A 21,228-nucleotide genomic window follows, 5' to 3' on the forward strand; every position below is an offset into this window, starting at 1 on the left:
AGACAAATCTGACATCATCCCTGTGCTGTGTTTATTTTATGGGGCTACAGAACATTTCTGTTGCATAATTGGCTTGAATTCTCTGAGATTGTTTAACTTTTGCTGTGAGCCTCCGAGCAAAATATCTCAGCATGAGTCGACTAGGGATTGCTTAAAATGTTTTAACTTTTGCTGTGAGCCTCCGAGCAAAATATCTCAGCATGAGTCGACTAGGGATTGCTTAAAATGTTTTAGATTCCAGAAGGAGTAACAGGTGAGAGGTTACGATTCTCTGTTTTGTTATTTGTGAACATCAATTTGAAGAAGGAAAGATAGTAAAGAGAGGAAAAGGAAATACACAGAGAGAAAAGGCAACACTGGTATCATGAAAAAATTATGAAGATGAGATGACCAATGTTCGGCTTGTTTGAAGTCCTTGAAGAGAGGAGCTCTTCGAAACAAATTAGGCTTAATAGAATACTGGTCTGAAATTTTCATATTTAATGAAAAACGATGCTTCAAAGAGCCCAATACACAATGTTGTGAAATGGAATACAAATGAAGGAAGTACATAAGTGGCAAAGAATGAATTAGGTTTTAAGCTCCTTTCACATTGACACCAATTTACAGTGACAAAGAAACCGGAAGTCATTTAATTATAAATGAGAATAGGCAATTTTTTACATTGACCACTTGCATGGTGCGCCCAGGAAAAGTAAAACTTTGCAACTAAACTATGATGTGAATTTGATTCATGCATTGATAATCGTTCGCTCTGTCACAGGGTTGTCACGGTACCATAAACATCTTACGGTACTATACCAGCTGAAGTATCACGATACGAAGTAGTGCCATGTTCGTAATTGAAATCTACAAAATATATATACATATTTATATTTATATATATACAATATACATATTTCCTTAATACACAGATCTAAATGAAACATTTTGTATTTATTATAGTAAACTGTATTATACCGTACACTACAATATTTTGTATTAACTATTGGATAAATCATAGCAGATACTGTATAGGCCTATACTTTAATATTTACTATGACTCAAAAACACGAGTGTCTAGGATTTTTTGTAAAGTTTAGTGTAGTAAATACTAAAGTACACAAGAACATTTTTCGTGTGGAACTAATTAAAATGTGAGACAAATTTAATTTATACAGCAATGTTTATAAAGGAAAATGTTAGGCTTACTTTAAATGTGAAACTAAAACGGCCAGTACGTGGCAGCAATTTTTCACGAGTCAGTGAATCATTCAACCAATTTGTTCAAAATGACTGATTTATTCAAGAACGAAGCGTCAACATTACTTTACGGTACTACTATACCACGGTTTTTAAAAAAAGAGCGGCTTCGTGGCTATTTTGAAGCTTTAGCATTGCGATTCTGCCATAGCACTGGTACACCGTGCAACCATCCTCTGTAATGATATCATCATGCAATGTTGTATAGAAATGGCAGCAAAAAAACTGATGTCTTGTCGATATAGAATAACATTTTAATTTTTATCAGCAGTACTCTCATTTGTGAGATTTTCATAACCAACAGTATGGCTAGTTTCACAGCCCACCAATAACATTAGGGCTTCCAGCAGTAAGAACGCCTACTTTAAGCCAACAGTACAGCGACCTGGTGACCCTCAGCGATGAAATCGCTGTCAGTGTTAATGGCTTACAGTAATAACAGTAATAAAGGTTAATATGAAACGTTTTTCTCATTTCCATGATATTATAACAACGCAAGACTTACTATGCGAGTCAGGGCTGTGCAGCTGCAGATACTGCATGTCTTTGTTGTGTAGCTGTGTGTTGAGCTTGTGTAGAGAACTCTCCCTCTGCCTCAGAACCGATTCTAAACTGTGGATCCGCTCAACATGTTTTTCCACCATTGACGTCTGAGAGAAAGAAAAAAGGAAAGAAATAAAGGGACAGAGAGAGAGATTCAGAAAGAGTAAGACGTAAAAGATTAAAAATGAAACACCACAAGTATAGAGTAAAGTACAGAGAGTAAGAGAGGCAATGAGGGACTGATCAAAGGTAGACAGTGTTAAGAGGCCATTGCTTTCACCATGAAGACTTCTGCTTTCGTGTCCGTAAGGAATTTTTCCAGCAATGAAAGATGAGAACATGCACAGATGTAACAGCTGATAGCTGGCTGAGTGTTTTAGAGAAGTGGAAGGCACAGATGCCGAAGCACTTGCATCATGCAATTTTCAAAAACCCAGTTCCTGGGTCACAGTCAAATCCGGAATCATTCGAGACCCGTGTTCAAAACTGAGGATGCAAATGTGCATATGATTAAGTGGTTGTATATCATCATCTACTAATAGAAGGGCTTGACTGAGCTATTTTGGAGCCAAATCAAATTCGCTCGGCTCGGTAGCCAGTTAGAACGTATGCACTGTAAAAGATTAATCAAGTGGACACCTGGTTGGATGAAAGCCTGTGGCACATGGGGAGGCTAATTATCACAACTGCCCATCCGCTCCGCAGCCAAACTTAGCCTGGGTGGATGTCAGGGGAGGGTGTGAATCATAACATGAATGTTTTAAGAGGAGAACTCTCACCATCTTGTCAAGGTCTCGTTGAAGGCTGGTCTTCTCCATGTGAATCTTCTCATAGGCCTGAATGACATCTTCCAGCTGTTCTTCACGTTCTTTGCTCTTCTGAAGCTGAAGAACATATATACACAAACAGTTAATGCACACCTGTCTTGCCATATAGAAGGCAGGTGTCCCATGATACAAGGGACCCCTCAAAAAGCCCAGAAGTGAGACCCCGCCCACAGGTAGTGACATCATGCCTGCAAAAGTGGACTTTGGATATTGTTCTGCCCTTTTGTATTTTAAAACGTTTTCTTTCGGTTGTTTTTTTTGCGATATACAATAACGGCTAAAGGTTATGTCCAACTTAGTAAAATTGATGCCTTCACCCTTTATTCAAATATATTATTAAAGATGCATTCAAAATATTGAATGCGTCTTGTGAAGCTCAGGTTTGGGAGAAATTTAAGGTGGCTTGGCACAAAATTAAGCATGATACATACAAGAAAATATAAAAACATGAATAATAACCTAACTGTAAAAACCTCTAATATTCCGGCAGCGGGGTACCAGAAAAATACCGCAAAATTACTTTTTGTCAAGTCAAATTATGTTTTTCATGTTATTTTACACCTGACATTTGCAGTCGTATTTTTGTAATTTGGCATTTTTTACTGTATTTAAAAAATATGTGAAAATTTGAATTTTAAAGGTCCTGATACCTGGTTTGCAGCGAGATAGCCTGAAACCAATCAAACAGGAAAGAAGCAGTTGACCCAGCAAATCCAAAATCCAACCAGATTTTACTGGCTCGTATTGGCATGAGGGGGCTGTGGGGGTGTTCTTATGCCACCACTCAAAGCCTGTGTAATTCTGTAATCCATCTGGCTACAAAAGTAGCAGAATATGTATGAGGATAAAACGATTTATAGACACAGAGGGTGTTCTAGCTGATGAGAAATACCACAAAAACTCATACCATCACAAACACGCTGGTGTCGTCGCCTGCGCGCTCGCAATAATGGAGACGTGTAAACATCTACTTCAATTATTCCATAACGCACCTTTCTGCACTGATCCTTTGACTTTATACATAATGGTTGTTTTCAGCTCATACAGTGGCATGTTTACAGAGACAAAAAGAACAGAACAGAGTTTTTATTTTCAAAAGCCTCTCTAATCTTGGAGACAGATTATTATTGCCTGGGAGTTATAAAGCAATGCGAACTGACTTACTACATTGTTCAAGAGCACGACAGCATAGATGTTTCCAATAACAAAAAAAATGTTGATTCATTTAATACTATTTATTTTATCAGCTACTTTCTGTCAGTAGCTTGTAGTGTAGCAAATTAGGGTAGCCGGGCTGTAATTTAATTTTTTTAATTTAGTATCTCAAAGTAGCTATAGTGCAGAAGAACAGAAAGTGAAGAATGAAACAGGCAAGTGAGGACAGCGGAGAAGAATAAGAAATATACACACAAAGCACCAGACGTCAGCGATAGCGAGGGAGGTGTGGGAGAGAGAAGAACAGATGACAAAGAGAAATCTGGCTCTTTAAAAAACGATGCTGGGTGGCTATGGAAACACATAGCAAGCATCATTAATTAATGAGATGCTTCGCCAGGCAACGAGCCGACTGATGCAGAAAGAGAGAGAGAGAGAGCGCATGATCATCACATTTACACTTCACATCACAGCCAGTCGAGAGAGACTGCTATGAGTGAGGTTTAGGCAAGCAAAACCAAAGGCTTTGTTGTCTGTGTTACGCAAGGCTTTTTTCACGGATGACTGAGCATACAAAGTAGTTGAGTAGTCGACCCTACTAATCTTGTTTTCTCTCTAATCTTTTTTTATTTTGTGATGTAATCCAGATTTACTACAAAATAGAGCCAAATTACAATATAAAAAGGGATTGTATCAGTTAGCAAAATAACAGATGGAATGTGCTTAAGAAACAAATGGATGTCTGTGTGTATGTTTGGCAGGGTTGGGTAAAATTCAGAATTTAAGAAATTGGCTCCCTTTTGATTTATGAGTTGGGATTTGATTGAATTGGCTAAACCCCTCAGGATGTTGAGTTGGGGAATGGGAATGTGAGAAAAGGAAATTTACTAAACTGCATTTTCAAGACATATATTTACAAAAGATATTTACTAGTCCAAAAAAAAACAATATAGGCAAGAAGAAAAACTTTCTTGGGTGTTGTGCAAGGTCTTGTGAGCGTGTTTTATATGTGTGTGACTTAAAGGGATAGTTCACCCAAAAATAAAAATTCTGTTATCATCTTCAAGTTGTCCGAAAATTATTTTCTAAACAGTTCTGGGTCACCATTGACCAGGGGTTCTCAAACTTTTTGGCCCACGACCCCCCAAAAAAAACCCAGTGACTCGAGACCCCCACTATCCTCGGAGGTGGTTAAAGTATACAAACCTGTGTACAATTTTGATGTTCTACTGAACACAAAGAAAGATATTTGGAAGAATGTTCCTGTAGCTCAGTGGTTAGAGCATGGCGTTAACAACGCCAAGGTCGTGGGTTCGATCCCAGGGGATTGCACATACTTAGACACAAATGTATAGGATAATGCAATGTAAGTCGCTTTGGATAAAAGCGTCTGCCAAATGCTTAAACGTAAATGTAAAATATATATAGTAAGTAAACTTTTAAAGCTGGCTTTATGTTTTTGGAAATACATGATTTGCACTGTTAAACATGTTTGCTGCCTTTTAGTTTTTTTAAGTACATCAAATTGTTTTTTACAATTTATTTCAACTCATTGTTTTAAATTTTGTCAATGCATACATTATTTCAATTAATAACCAATTTCATTTTTTTTAAAGCAACACTATAGAACTTTTGCTCACGGCTTCCCCCATGTGTTTGATAAGTGCAATTGCCTGTTACCAGTGTTGTAAATAATGTTGCTGTATAAGCTTCCCCGTGGGCAGTGCAATACACTTTGTTTACTGAAATGATGGAAACGGCGAATGCTGAAACGTTCTTTGAAAACCTTGTCACGCTCTTTCACAGGCAGGGGATGAGCAGGGTTGTGTGTACTGACCAGAACACAGAACTTACAGAGTGTGGTTGTAGCCGCTATGAGGCTGCTCAGGTAGCAAGCGGCAGTAGAATTCATCCGATTAAGAGTTGTTTTACCACTGAAATAATTTTAGAGACAGTGGTTCTCATTCACTAAGCATGCGTACGCACAAATTTGTGCATGAAACCTGCGTACGAATGCTTTCACGAACAAATCATGATTCACAAAAACTTTCGTACTAAAATGTATACTAAATATAAGAGAAAAGATAGGAACAGTTGAAAGCACACGTACGCAAAAATCACCAGTCTCTTTCTTTCCTTCTCCATCTCCCTCTCTCTCTCTCTCTCTATCTCTCCCTCTCTTTCTCTCTCTCTAAGACAAAATGACAAAATGCATGTTTCATCTTAGGATAATAGTTATATATTTTAAATAATATATATACAGTATATATATATATATATATATATATATATACAGTATATATATGTGGATGTATATGTCATTTTAAAATTATTTCATCATATACAGTGAAAGAATGCAAGGTTTCTCTGAATAACAGCGCTTTTACAGCCGGCTAACGAGAACTCTGCAAACTGTGTGTCTGTTTAAAAGGTGTTTTATTGTGTATGAACTGACTTTGAAGTCTGTGCACTTGGAATAGGCCCTTTTCACAATGACGTCACTTAACTTCCGCCTTTTCGCAAAGCAGTGTATCATAACATCTGTCTTGCAGCAAACAAGAAGAAGAAGAAGAAGAACTTCCATTTTGCGGTCGCGCTGGAATTTAACAACAGTGAAAAAAAACTGACAGAACACGTATTCAAGTACTTATCCTTGCACCTTCGCTAACACAAAAAGAAAACAAAACACTTACCTTCATAATCAAACAGGTACTGTTCAACGAATAATTTGAATCCTTTCTCTAGCTTTGATCTTGTCGTTAGCGAAAATTTGTCTGCAAGACGTTGTACATCATCTAGCCGTATTTGTGGCAGATGTGCAAGGGACTTGGTAAACTCCATTCAGAGGCGCTAGCGGAAGTAAATTCTTCTTCTTGAGTTTTACTGGCAGTTGGCAAACCAGCTTATAGGTGCATTACCACCACCTTATGAACTGGAGTGCTAGCGGAAGTAATGATACACTGCTTCGCAGCAGAACGGAAGATGCGTGACGTCATGTGAAAAGGGCGTATTACTTGCGAGAGCGTGTCTGTAGACAGCGTCACATGGGGTTGCCTGGAGTAACTTTGACTTAATTGACGACAGGTGGTAAAGGAAAGGTTAGGCAGAAAGCCCTAATATGAAGATGGACTGGGTGTGTTTTATGCAAATGACTAAACTTGTGCACGCGCCGCTCATTTAGAATACTCCAAATTCACAAACATTAGGACGAGGTTAAGAACAAATCCATGTGCGTACGCACGTGTTGTGAGTTAGGCGGAAAGTTTTCGTAGGAGGTTCAAATGTGCAAATAAATACGAAAAGTCGAAAAACTACAAAGTGTTGCTTTAAAGGGGTCATATGGCGTGAACAAGTATTTTTCTGTGTCTTTGATGTGATATAAGTTGCCCATGCATGTATTAGACAAGTAAAATTGCAAAAATTAAAGTGTCGGAACAAAAGATGCATTCTATCTAAAAGCAAATGCTCACCCAGACCTGCCTGAAACGCCTCGTGTAACCACACCCCCACGAATCTACATCATTTTGTGGTATGACTTGACTAAGACCGCCCAAATCTATACGCAAGTAAGGTGGGGGTACTTGTAAATCTCATTGTATCATCGCCGCTGCAGCCATGTTGTGGAGACGCTGTGTTTTTCGTTGTGAAAAGAAAGCCTCTTTGTTTGCTCTTCCAAAAGATGAGACAACTAAAAACGAATGGTTACATTTTATTTATAATACTGTTCCAGAACAGTACAATCCGAATATTCAAGTCAAGTGTGTGCAGCGCATTTCACAGATGATTGCTTCATGAACCTGGGAGAGATCAAGGCCGGCTGTGCACAAAAGCTTTTGTTAAAAAGTGGGGCAATTCCAACCATTACAACTTCGCAAGGACAATCTGGCGTTTCAGATTCGCAGCCTGTAAATATATTTTCATTGTAAAAGACTTTGCTACGGACTAATGCGAGTTGAGTTTGTCGTGTGTTTGTAGTGTATGTTGTTTCTTTGTGTGATCTGCAAATGCAGACACGCACGCAACGTGAAAAAAGACAACATAAGTGTAATACAGCTCAATAAAACGGAAGGAAGGTGGCGGGAACCGGCGAACAATCAAACATTTTAATTCAAAATAAATAAACAATAAACAGCAATAAAACAGGCCGGCAGCCCCTCACGGACGACTGCCGGCCACACAAACATAAACACAAAAGTAACAAGCCGGCAGCCCTTCGCGGATGACTGCCGGCAACACGAACATAAACAAACTTAAACAAAACTTAACTAATGTCCGGGCCCGGTCCTCTCTCACAGTATTCTCCTGCCGTTCGTCCTTTTATGCTTCCGCTCTCCTCCGTGAGAGATACGAGGCCGGAATGACGCCCAGCTGACACTCATTATCAATCGCGTCCCGGCCTCGCTTCTTCCTCCCATGGCTCTCGTCACGCCTCCCTCGTCACAATAAGTCCTAACAATCAGTAATTATGTTCCAACTAGAGGCAACAAATGTCGTGTTTATAATGGGGTTTATTGTCTTTGATGAGTCGCGACGAGACATGGCGTAACACTGGTTGATCACTAACGGCAAATCTTTATAACGTCGTATATAAAAGGTAAAACAGTTAGCTATAGTTTTAACTATTTAACATAATATATTTTTTAAAAACCTTACCAATCCTTCACATCCTGCTCAAGTCGCGCTGGCAAAGTTGATGTATCGGCTTGATCATCTTCATTTTCCAGATCAGATTCGGGCTCGAATTGATAAGGAAAGTACCGCTGACATTTTATCACCTGTCAGTACAATTGCTCGGGAACCTGATGTTCCAAATATGGTAAGAGGCGTTACATTTCCGTCACACGCTTGCAGTATTCGACCAATCACTACGCACTGGTTAACTGGCCAATCATAGCACACCTCGCTTTTCAGAGCGATGAGCGTTGTAAAAAATTTGCGCGTTTCAGAGAGACGGGGCAAAGAGGAGATACAAACATGCACGGTATGTGGAAAATACAGCGTTTTTAACCTTAAATAGTGTATACACATTGCATTACATCTAAAACAAACGATAATATTTGTTTTAGCCATGTCATATGACTCCTTTAAGTTACAAAAGCTCAACCACATCGAAACTGAATGACTTGTAAAGCTAATTTGATTTAACTTAAAAATTAAGTCAGCAAAGTCAGCAGAAATGTGTTACAGTTACAACTTTTAACCTCCTTCCTTAATTTTATATTTCCTTAATTTAAATTCAGTTAAAAAATGATTCAGTGCAGAATGGTGCACAACCATCAGATGTCACAAACATATTCATTGCTCACATACTGTAGACATGTTTTTGGGTTGATCCCAGCAGTCTTGAGGGTCTGAATGATTTCTTTGGCGTCGCGACACTGACTTACATTAACATTCGTTGAATGTAGCTACGGAGAGTGTGTGTGTGTATTTGTGTATGTTTCCCTCACCTCAAGGGTCAGCATGTTGACTCTCTGTTGCAGGCTGCCATTTTCTGAGTGGAGCATGGCAGTGTCCTTGGTTTCAAAGGAGCAATAAGAATTTCTGTCATCTCCAAACTCACTTATCATGGGGAACTGCATGCACACATACACAAAGAGCGACACAATGGTCATCACATGCACAAACCACCATTATACAAAATCATTCAGAATGCAATAGTTTAAAAGGCATATTAAACAACATTAAATGCAAAATTCAAAACATATCTGTACAAGAATAACATACAATTTGTAATTTTCTGGTTGAAATCATGCAGTGCGGAATATAATATTCCTTGTCAGTTTGGCCAATGCAATAGTTTGCAGTATGCATAATATATATACAGTAAAAGTAAAATAGTAGTAAACTATTCTGAAAAACGCTAATTTAAATTATAACCTTTTCTGAAACGTCCTTAAGATGACCTTTAGATGAGATCATTTCCCATTCAGCAATACAGTTTATGATCAGTCACACAAAACATCCATATAATGAGTTTCAGTTCAGTTTTTTCTTAGGTAATTACCAAGATATCCGCAAAGGACCAAACAGGCATTCCACTGTATAAATGCGAGTGGGCGACTCTGTAATTTGGGGGATTTAACTCACTTAGCCAGTCACTTTATATCAAACAGTCCTCTTCCATTTAAAAGGGCCCGCTTAGGCTACAAGTTCAGCTTTTACATCATCATCCACCTCACTATTTGGCATCAGCAGACACTGTGTGCTTTGATGTGATACATATATATTTTTCACTCCCACGACTAGCAGTTGGAGTTTTGAGAGCTAAGTGAATCTCTTCCCCACATTTAGCCCTCTGCCAGGCAGCGAGCCATAATAAACACAGAACCCTGGAGGCGCTCTTCTTCTCGCCTTCTGTGAAAACAGCTGCTCCTTAGAGGACAGCCGCCCGTTGGTGCATATACATGCATATGTTTGGGCAGAGCTCAACCAAAAAGATTTAAAGATGGTCCAGCCTGGAGCATCTTCCTGCAGCTCTCCCAAGAGGCCTAACAGCTGCCCAACCTTCAGAGTCATATCTACAGATCACATCGAATGATCCAGATGCACCACACGGATAAAACATCACTTTAGTTGTGTCATGTAAGAAAATTAAATGGTTTACATTTATGCATTGGTGGACACTTTTATCCATATTAACTTAAAGTGTGTTTGAAGCTATACATTTTAACCCATGCGTTCCTTAGGATTCAAACCCATGACCTAGGCATTGCTAGTGCAATAGGAAAATCTAATCCGGAAATATTACCCATTCTTTTCTGCCCTTGTAACAGTAAGTTTCTTTAAAGATAAAAGACAGCAAGAACTACGTTTGAGCAGCATCAGGAATATCTTGCATTGTGTGTGTCTGTCTGTGTAAGGTAGTATGTGTGTTTTTGTTTGAGTTTGCAAGCTAGCTAGCTGTCTGTATGATGTCCTATTTGCATAGGATAGGACACAGACTTGTTTATATACAGGCTCCCGTGCCATCTGGTTATAAATAAATGTTTTTCATACATGAAAGGCCAGGCACAGCTTTTAATGAGGGCACATTTATCAGCTCAATTTTAAGCATTAACTTTAACAGCAGTATAGATCAGTATTAAGCTACGACTAGTGAAGTATGACACTAGCAATTCCAAGATCATGGTTTCAGTTTCCAGGGAACACACAAAAATGTACATCAAACAAATGTACATCCCTTCAGATAAAAGCTTCTTTCAAATGCATAAATGTAAATATATGTTAATTTATCATTAATAATAATTACCTAAACAGGGTGACAGATTTTCTTACCTCATGCCCTTCCCGGTAGTTTTTATAAAAAATATAGAACACTGTGTTAAACTGACCTATCACGAATCTAGTTTGCCTGACTCTTTCTGAACTTTCAGAGTGAGGCATAAAGGCTGCGATGTCTGTTTCTTCATGTTCCTTCCCAGCGTTATTTTCTGTCGTGTGCCGGATATCCATATTATCGCTCGTGTATCTCTATTCTGCTCTACTCCAATTAAATGTCCTTTATGTCTCTGACCAGGTCACTGCCTCCGCACCTCTTTTCTCACAATTATGTGAGGGAGAGAACATGGTAGTGTGGGGAAGGAGAAAAAAGATTCAGTGCGGACACAGATGTCTCCATCCCTGTTTGCATTTAATAATAACTTGAAATGTACAACACTAGCTACATAAAATGTCATCTTTATTTAATTGCCTAAATATTACTAGACTTGTAGTCTAGTCAAGTTATATTACTAGAGCGAGGTATTTATCTAAAAAAATTGACACTGACAATGAAAATTATAGATCCTCTTGAAGCAACTATTGGGGTAAAACTATAGAATCACTAGGCCTTTCCTTTATATATTTTGACTATTAAATGGGGTAGTTTATATATGCAAATATACTTTAGGAGGCCCAGACGTCACCAGTCACCGTACCCCAGTATGACAGCCCAACCCGCACTGCAGTTACTCCACTGCCTGGCATCTAAGGTGACCCAGCTGTTATCTGAGGATAAACGTACTTTGAATGTATTACACCTACCTTTATCTCATAGATCTTGAGTTTTCTTTTGATGTCTGCATTCTCTCTCTCAAGTCCAGCCAGTCGGGTCTTAATGTCCTGGTAAGCGCTGATGAGCGCGAAGTGGGAGGCCGAGTACATGTCCTCTGATAAGGGAGAGCTGGACCAGCCCACCCCACAGCCATCTTCTTTCAGACCCTCATTACCCCCCAACAAGCCCAACTGGCTCCCAAAGAGAGACTCCATAACTCCCGATCCTTAACCTGTGAGACACACAGAGAGAGAGCGAGAGAGAGAGAGAGAGAGAGAGAGAGAGAGAGAGAGAGAGAGAGAGAGAGGGAGAGAGGGAGAGAGGGAGAGAGAGAGAGAGAGAGAGAGAGAGAGAGAGAGAGAGAGAGAGAGAGAGGCAGGTTGTTTATGTGAATCAAAGATGTGAGCTAATCAGTCTTGGGAGGCCGGTTCTTTCATCTTTACCATTATTTTCGCTCTAGGAGCATCTCTTTATATGCAAGACAACATGTTATTTCTCAGCTGCCTCTCATTAGTATTGACATCTAATCAATGTCTATACAAAACACCAAACAGCACTGTATCAAAGTCATTTTACCACAGGGCTGTGAAGTTTCCTTTTCCTCAATCACATGCCCTTTAACATCTGTGGACATAGTTTGGCCTTTTAGTGGACAATGGGGATTGTTCTCTGTCAATGAAACAACCTAAATTATTCAAGATAACCACTTGACTGAGCTGAGCTGAATGACCTTACTCAACTTCATGCTGTTCTGCTAAGATGATGACATCACCACCCAGCAACAGTGTCTGATGCTAAAATCACCTGTACTGTTGCCATTTGTGACAAGCACTTACAGAATCAGCTGAACATTGTGTGTGGTGATGACATTAATCTTCTTTTGTAAAGCTGACAAATATGCTTTTCATGTATTTTATTAATATTTCATGTAATATTTATATTACATTTAATCAAAACTATGATTTCAGAAATATTGGTAGTTATTATGGCCTAAAGATATATTAATGTATCACATATTGCTATACAAAAAAGTCTGTTTAATCCTACGGGTTGAGCTGCCAACATGTGACCTGTGTTAACATATAAAATGTAAAAAGTAAAACATATAACAACGAAAAACATAGAAAGTGTTAATTTTTTGTTTGTTTAGTTTATCAGTCCCCATAGGATTTTTTGAGATTTTATTTTTTTAGCCAAAAATGCTTAATTTTGCAGCGGCTTTATTCAAATTTTGCGATAAAAATTGTTGGGGGGGATTTAGGTAAAAATACTACTTGAATTGGCAAATAGGGCTCTTCTTTAAAACTACCTGTGAAAAAACATTATTTATGCATTTCCTATGATTAAAAGGTATGCAGCGGATTCATACTGAAGGTCTGTAAACCTTGGCCACTTTAAATTTAAGGCCCGCCCAAGAGGCCATTTTGACTGACAGGTCAAGCAACCAATCACGTTTCGTTTCATGCCACTTCATGTTTATGGTTCTGGAAATGTCTCTGGGATAACGTGTATGAGTTTATGCCATGAACCTTGCATACTTTTATGAAATCAGCGTTTAGTTGATTGTCATCATGTTTATTGACACTGAAATAAACATGACAGCTTTCTTCATAGATCAGATGGCTTTATGTTGTTTCCAGGTGTGTTGTTTAAGAACGTGACACACATATCGGTGAAGCTGACTTGACTCAAAGCCATTAGCCTGCAACCTTTAGCCAAAAGAGTGTAACGGCTAATGCTAACGCCTTCAGCGGAATGAAGGAAAGGAGACCAGATTTGTTTTAATAGATGGCAATGGATGTTGTTAGCTAATTGTAAGTGTTACAGACCCTTCTATCTCCCTTCTATAGTATCTCTGCTTGACTTTTGGAGCAGGTCTTGACGGAATGCGCAATGTGATGGCAAAATTATGTAGAAAATCTGCCACAATCTCAAAATTTTTCAAGTTACCACAAATTTTGCGGAGTTTGTTTGATTATGCATTAAATCCTGACTGGCTTATTGCTATAAAGGCTAGTTTACAATGATCCTACAAATGCCGACATTCTAAATTATCACTGATATTGATCCAACAAACACCAACAAATGCCAACATTCTAAATTCTCATTTGATTTGATCCAACAAATGTCAAAAAACTCCAACAAACTCTAACAAACACCAACATTCTAAATTCTCGTTGATATTGATCCGACAAACGTCAACAAACACCCACAAATGGCAACAAACTCCAAGAATCACCAACATTCTAAATTATCACTGATATTTATCCAACAAACACCAACATTCTATTAGGGCTGTGCACAAATATTGATACATGTAACTATTGCAATATTTTTTTCTTCTATAGTGATACCTCTACGATACATTTTTTAAAATCATGTCATATACATATGGCCAAAAGTAAGTGGAAGCGAGCATGGCGAAAAATATAAGAACGCTTCGAGCTCTCAGAGCTGATGTGTGGGTGTGCCTTGTTTTTAAAAATAAGTCATGGAGTAATGGGTTATATAAAATAATGCTGTTTGTAAGCTTCGCAAGTCATGACCAACCAAGTCACTTGGCTACTGCAGTGCATTAGACAAAACGTATATTCAAAAAAGTAACAATGACATTTATTGTGACACCAGCACATTTACAGCACGCATCGCACATCATGGCCACTCTGCAGAAGTAAGGGTTTACACTTATCCTTACAGAAAACCCCAGGTGGTGCACAAGCATGGTGTATTTCGAGCTCTACTTTTTACATTTTCTATTTAAAGTATTGCAATATATCGCAAATGTGTATCGTATCGAAATACATAGCAATGTATTGTATCGTGACCCATCTATCGTGATATGTATCGTATCGGGAGGCATTGCCATGCACAGCCATACATTCTAGATTATTATAGGCTTTAGCTTTCTTAATTACTTTCTTAATTTTAATTTGTGCTGAAATCCAGTTTCATTCTTCAGTGACAGACCTATTTGATTTGTATTCGTTCACATACAGAAGGTTCAATTAAACCTTGTTGTCAGGTTGTCTGTTATTGAAATATTTTTTTATTTTAATTTCATGTGTGTGTGTGTGTGTGTGTTATTTTAATTCCATTTTGTTCCAAATGTGTTTTGTTAAACTCCTAGTAGTGATTATACAGTCTGCTTAGTTTAGTATCTGAACAATCCTCTACCATCCATAACCAGGGCTACTGTATATTTCCATTTATGCATTTGGCAGACACTTATCCAAAGCAACTTACTGTGCATTCAGGATATACATTTTATGTGTGATCACTTGGAATCAAACCCAAAACCTTTGCACTTATAATGCAGTGCTGTACCAATAGAGCTACAGGAACATCCTTAATAATTGACATTTCTCTCGCCCTGTCTATCACTTATATTTTTTGTGAAATGCACTTGTGTGACTGCTAACGAAGGACACAATGCTGCATTAAAATTTGACCAATAATGTATTTTACAAGGCAGCATGGTTTACTTAAGCTTATACACTGAAACTGCGCCTCACCTTTCCTTTTCTTAAAGAGATGTTTAGACTTAAATGGCTGTTGTGGGATTTATTTGTGCTATGGGCTGTGTAATACTGCAGAGTCAGTCAGTGATCTCTACTCCCCTGTGAGGTGCCTTCATGCCCTTAACAGTTCTTCAGGGACCACAGTCCCATCACACCGTGATGAATCACCAACATCCATTCACTAAAAATGTCCACACGCACATGCATAAAGTAAACAGGAAAATGTAACATGTTCGCCAATAGCTGCTTTTAAAAAGCTAGCATAGAGCCGCAAGTAGCATCAGGTTGTCCATCTGATAAACTATGGAGGTGTGAGGAGCTTTTACTGCACACAGAATGAGTCACATGCTCCTTTCTTAGCAAGCTATTTTCGACCACATACATGCATACGAATGTTCAAAAAAGAAACCTTGGACCTCTTCCTGGGTGTTCTCTCTCTATCCTACTCTCTCTCTCTCTCTCTCTCTTTCGTTTTCTTTCTCCTCGTCCTTTAGGGTAATCCAGAAAAACACACACCCACACTAATACATTTGCACAGGCACGGCTGAGCAGCATGGCCATGATAGAGATTGCCGTTGCTGATGAAGGTGTGAACGTGTAGGTGGAAGAATATCACTTCAGAGACATTCCGACCCACTACATTAATACAAGTGCGTTCTCACTCAGGGTTTCTCTCTGTGTGAAGATACGGAGCTGCAGAGCGATACAATCGTATCATGTGACGTTTTTTTCATAGCAAACCTCTTGACCTCCTATGGACACGAGATGCGCCTCACACAAACATTCGGCTTTCCAAGTCTCAGCGAAAACAAGGGCTTAAGCACAGGGATTATAACACGGATCTGACAATTTGTCATGGCTCAAAAGCCTGGCAAGATACGGGGGAAGACAGCCGAATAGCGCACTCCTGCCATGGCTGGCTCACCAGACATCTATCGCAAATCTATCTCTCTCACTTTTCAATCTCTCCTATTGTCTTGCTCTCTTTTGCACCTAATTTCATGAACACTTGCACTGTGTGCTCACCTATTATGAATTCCACAGCTCTCCTCCCTGCTTCATTACGGCAATTACCACAGGAAGTCATTTGTTACCGGGGGGCTAGAAGGCACGGACACACACACACACACATATTTCCTCAGAGATATTTTCAGCAACTTGGCCAGTCATTATTAATGACAACATTGTGGTTGCAGAAATTTTTTAAAGAGCTGTTCTGGAATATAACAAACTGTTCTGAAATCTGCGAAACATGTAAAGGTAAATAAAGATAGCTGTGTTTATATATAACGTATTAAGGTAATTTAAGGATTAAGCTATAAAAACTCTGCAAGAATGTATCAGAGCATTAACATTAGATGCCTTAGATCCAAATGTATTCAATTCATATCAAATAAATATCTATAGTGCTTTTGTATCAAAGCAGCTATACAGTAAATACGCAGCGGTGAAGTGCAGGCAAAAAGTAAAAAAGTGTGTGAAATACACTACCGGTCAAAAGTTAAGGATCACTTGAACAAAATGTTTCTCATGCTAGTAAAATTATAAAAATAGTATTAAAATACTAAATACGGAAAAACAGAATTTGGGAAAAAATCAAATGGAATTTGGGAAAAAATACGCTAAAAAAGGCTATTAATGATACGTTGGACATTATGCACTCAGTCCTGCGTTGGATCAAAAAAGGATGGATAAATGTTTATATTTGACTCAACAATGGCTTAAACATTCCAGCATTTTAGTTTGAAACAACCCAGCATTGGTTAAAAGAATATATGCAAGCAGGGTGTTGTCGTACTTCCACTAAAATCTCAGCCGGCTAAGCTACTTCCGCTCTCATAGCACTGAGGTAATTTGCCACCAAGCGACAACAAAATGTTTACTAAAATAAAAGTGAACTGACAGCACAACAGCTGAGCATTGTTGAGTGCCTCTCTGATCAAGCCTCGAGTAAGTGCAAAAATTGCATCTTGAAGTGGCCAGAATTTTTTCAGTATTTAACTTGTCGAAATTATGCTAACAGTACAGAAGCCAAATGACACATACAATGTCGGAATAATTGAATAATCCGTCAAATCATCCAAAATTTAGGAACGCCAGCAACCAGCTCTCCCCGTTGATCATTGCTCTTCTGCAGACAGTGATATTGCATAATTTCTACAGTCACACTTACTCACGCATTGGCCGCCGTCCTAAACATTTACCACAAGCCACACGCAATTACAGACAGCGGGACAAAGCCGTATCGGACACAAGCCCATTTTATCAAAGGGATCCGGCCGCTGTATTAGAGATATAATGGCACAGATGCCCAAACAGACGCGCACACACACCTGTTATTTCGGTGGGGTGCGTGTGTGTGCGCTTCTGTGTTCCTGGCATGGTTTGTGGCCTCTCGCTTGGCTGGCTATTAGCAAGGCTGCAGGGGAAGTGTGACTTAAATGCTAGTGATAAAAAGGACCACTGCAGCTCCACAGGTGCACCAGGTCTCACTAGTTTGCCTTCACACCCATATATACAGTACACACAGACGTGTAAGATACACATGCATACACGTTTGCATCTATGCATGGGTTATTGGTAGAAATAGCCCATTCTGGTTGTTTAAACATAGAATGCATGAAATGTAGAATGTACACGTTTCTTCATTTCTTTAAATGTAGTGTTATTTTTACTGTATGTAACTTATAAACAGACTGTTAAAGAGTAACTCCCTATCCAAAGAGCCACTGTGTTGACTGCTGTGATAGCAAAACGCCTCCATTTGGAAAGAAGATTGGCCCGGCACAAGTTGGCAAGAGCAGCGGCACAACTGAGTGGGTGTTGCGGAGGGACCATGGTCGAGCCTGGTGGGCAAATCGGAGCGTGTACTGTACATGTATATTTTTACCACGCAAAGAGAGCCAAGCGAGTATATTGATATATTCTACTGTATTCACAATTGCTAACTAGAAGCTAGTGTGCTCATTTGGGCGAGTGATGTGTCCTCATGGATGAGCAGCATAAAATGTGTCCCGAAGTGGCTTTTGTGGAAGTGGATGCATTGATGTGTGCGGATCAGATCGAGCAATTAAAGTTGGTATTATGTACACTAGATGTAAACAATGCAACAGCGAATACCTTAATGTGCTTATAAATGTCAAAAACACATTTTAAAGCTGTAATCTGTAACTTTTTTGTGACGTTAAAAAATAACAAAAGTTATTAAGCATATGGTAGTAACACATTGCTGAAATGGAAAATAAATAGTGGGATGGTTGTAGGTGCAATTTTAACGAAAAATCTTTAAATGTGTGATTGAATTTTTATTTATATAATTATATATTACAATTTTTATATTTCTATGTTTATTTGTTCATGCTTAATTTGTGTAGCTACATAAAGTATTAAAAAATGATTGCATACAGTCATTTGGCCACTCCCAATTTTTATTTAGTCGGCATTTCTAGATGTATTGTGTCTGTTAAATTTCAACAACATCAAACCTCAGGAGTGACATAACAGCATCCAACAGCAATGTGAAAGACTGACAGCATGACAAGATACATGAAAACTGTGATAAAAATTGAGGTTATTACATTGAAAATCATTTTTGAAAATTTTTAAACGTACAAATATTACTGTTGTATTGTAAGTGCATATGAACTTGTTTTCTTTGCAGTATTTAAGGTCTGAAAAAAATAAAGAGCATCTTTTCTGTTATTTGGACCTGTTTCTCCAGTTTTCCGCAGAAACAATATTTTTATTTGAAATTTGGGATAAATATTGTTAATAGTAATGTGAAAGTGACCTATTTGTTAGGTATGGTGACCCATACCCGAAATGTGACCTCTGCATTTAACCCATCCAGAGAGTAGTGAACACACGCACAGCAAGTGGTGAAGACCCGTACACCCGGAGCAGTGGGCAGCTATCACTGCAGCGCCCGGGGAGCAAGTAGGGGTAAGGTGCCTTGCTCAATGGCACCTCAGTCGTTACCCGCCGGCCCTGGGAATCGAACCGGCAACCTTCTGGTCACAAGTCCGACTCTCTAACCATTAGCCAATAATAAGTAAAAAACTGAAAATATTGTGAAATGGTCTCTTAATTTTTCTGGGCTGTATATACATGCAAGCTCTGAATAGTGGGAAAAAACTGGTTTGACATCATTTGACTTTACACATAAAGACAAGCTTGTAAATTAACCAACAATATAAAAGCAGAAGTTATGGATTGCAGCTTTGGTTCTTACTAGAAGAGAAGGTCAATCATGTTTTCCTTTAAATACAATAATATCAATAGCCGTGTAAGGGATGAAAAACGCATCTGGTAGGAAAACACTGGAAGGCCTCGGTAATACAGTGAATCGCGTGTGTTCAGTGCAGCTGGATGCATATGGAAGGTGAGCAGAGTGAAAGCGAGGCAGAACAGGTGTGGGTGCTGCATCTGTAGGTGGAACTAGAGATGGATTGGGGGAAGAGATTAAGTTAAATTGCACAACTCTCTCTCTTTCTCTCGAACCATCCTACTTCTCATCATCCTATTCCTGGGTTCAATTTTTACTCACACTTTGTCCATTCATCTATTGATGTCTCCACCTAAATCTCATCTATCTACCAATTTCCAGGTCTTCTCCCTCTCTTTTCTCTGTTTGCCTCATCTTTTCATCTCATGCAATATAAGCACAAGTCTTGCTTTCCCCTGGTATTACCCTTGCAGCAATACCTCTAAAAGAGAAATATTAATTTCTGGTTGAACATTAGGTTTGATTTTTTTACATAAGCCATTAAAGGTGCACTTGCAGTATTTTTTATAATCTATCAAAAGTTTTACTATTATAGAAATGAATAGTACTTCTTTAAAGTCATGTACATCTATGTGTCTGTTTGTCTATCCTATAATCCAATCATTCATCTATATGCACAGTGACAATCTGAATGTGAGTCAGAAAGAAATGACTAATGGCTCACAGTGGAAACGCTCCAGTAAGGAACACATGAAGCCTATGGGGACATTATTCAAACAAAATGTAAACTGTAATACTGCAGATACATAAATAAAACAAATGCGCCCGGTCCACACCTGTAAGAAAGTCAGATCCGTAATGATTTAAATTCGATAATGGGAGTCAGCACTCTCAGCGCTGTTCTGCTTCATTGTTCGTCACACAGCAACTGAATTATCGGAAAACATTGGCCTGCTTTTACGTAATGCACTTCATATATGTGTGCGTTGGGTTTCACGCTCTGCGTGTTGATATATTACTGCATTACCAAAATTTAATCTCTGAAGCGTACTTGGCAAAGACATTTAGCACTTTCAGTGAATATCTCCAAAACATCCACGCTTGAAATCAGGTTTATGGGGGTATACAGACAAGAGGTCAAGGCAATGAGAGACAGATGGTTAGACAGAGAGAGGGAGGTATGAAATAAACACTTGGATCTGATGAAACAGCCATAAACTGGGTGTTACAAAAGGGATGTTGTAGTCTGACGCCCACACCAGTAAACCTAACGGAGATGAACGGATCGTAATAAATGCCTCAGAGACAATCAGAGGCAAGCGGGCGGGCTTTGACGTCACGCGCACGCATATGGATGGCGAGCAGCATCTGCGTTGTCGTTCTTTCATGAAAGGAAGAATCTGAAGGAGGAGCCCCGGGGACGAATTGATCACGCAACATTGCGAGAAACAAGAAGAACAGAAGAGAGAAGATCTCAAGCGGTGATTGAAGAAGTGACAGTCATGATGTTAGCTCTCAGATTCCCGCACAGAAGCGTGACAGCAGTTTCACGATATACACACATGTAAACAAATAAACAAACGCCCACACGCAAATATCTATATATCCAATGCCAGATATTATTTTGATTTAGGAGAAAGGCAGAATAATAATTTTCCTTAGTGTGAACTGACTGACTTCGAA

At 38.9% G+C, this 21,228-nt stretch overlaps 1 protein-coding gene across 2 annotated transcripts in view; it reads right to left on the minus strand.

Moving 5' to 3' along the window:
* Window positions 1-21,228, minus strand: part of tbkbp1 (TBK1 binding protein 1) — a 46,425-nt gene that overhangs the window by 15,909 nt on the left and 9,288 nt on the right. Inside the window, exons 2-5 of one of the 2 annotated variants that reach the window (XM_057358477.1) lie at window positions 11,793-12,034; window positions 9,218-9,283; window positions 2,565-2,669; window positions 1,748-1,892 (exon numbers count right to left, since the gene is read on the minus strand). In XM_057358477.1, the coding sequence (XP_057214460.1) occupies window positions 1,748-1,892; window positions 2,565-2,669; window positions 9,218-9,283; window positions 11,793-12,017 (541 nt within the window). In that variant the 5' untranslated portion in view covers window positions 12,018-12,034. Of the gene's footprint in view, window positions 1-1,747; window positions 1,893-2,564; window positions 2,670-9,217; window positions 9,344-11,792; window positions 12,035-21,228 lie in introns of both variants that reach the window. The other variant, XM_057358476.1, reaches the window with a different exon arrangement.

This window comes from Triplophysa rosa, linkage group LG18 (assembly GCF_024868665.1).
Source record: "Triplophysa rosa linkage group LG18, Trosa_1v2, whole genome shotgun sequence".
NCBI classification, from domain to species: domain Eukaryota; kingdom Metazoa; phylum Chordata; class Actinopteri; order Cypriniformes; family Nemacheilidae; genus Triplophysa; species Triplophysa rosa.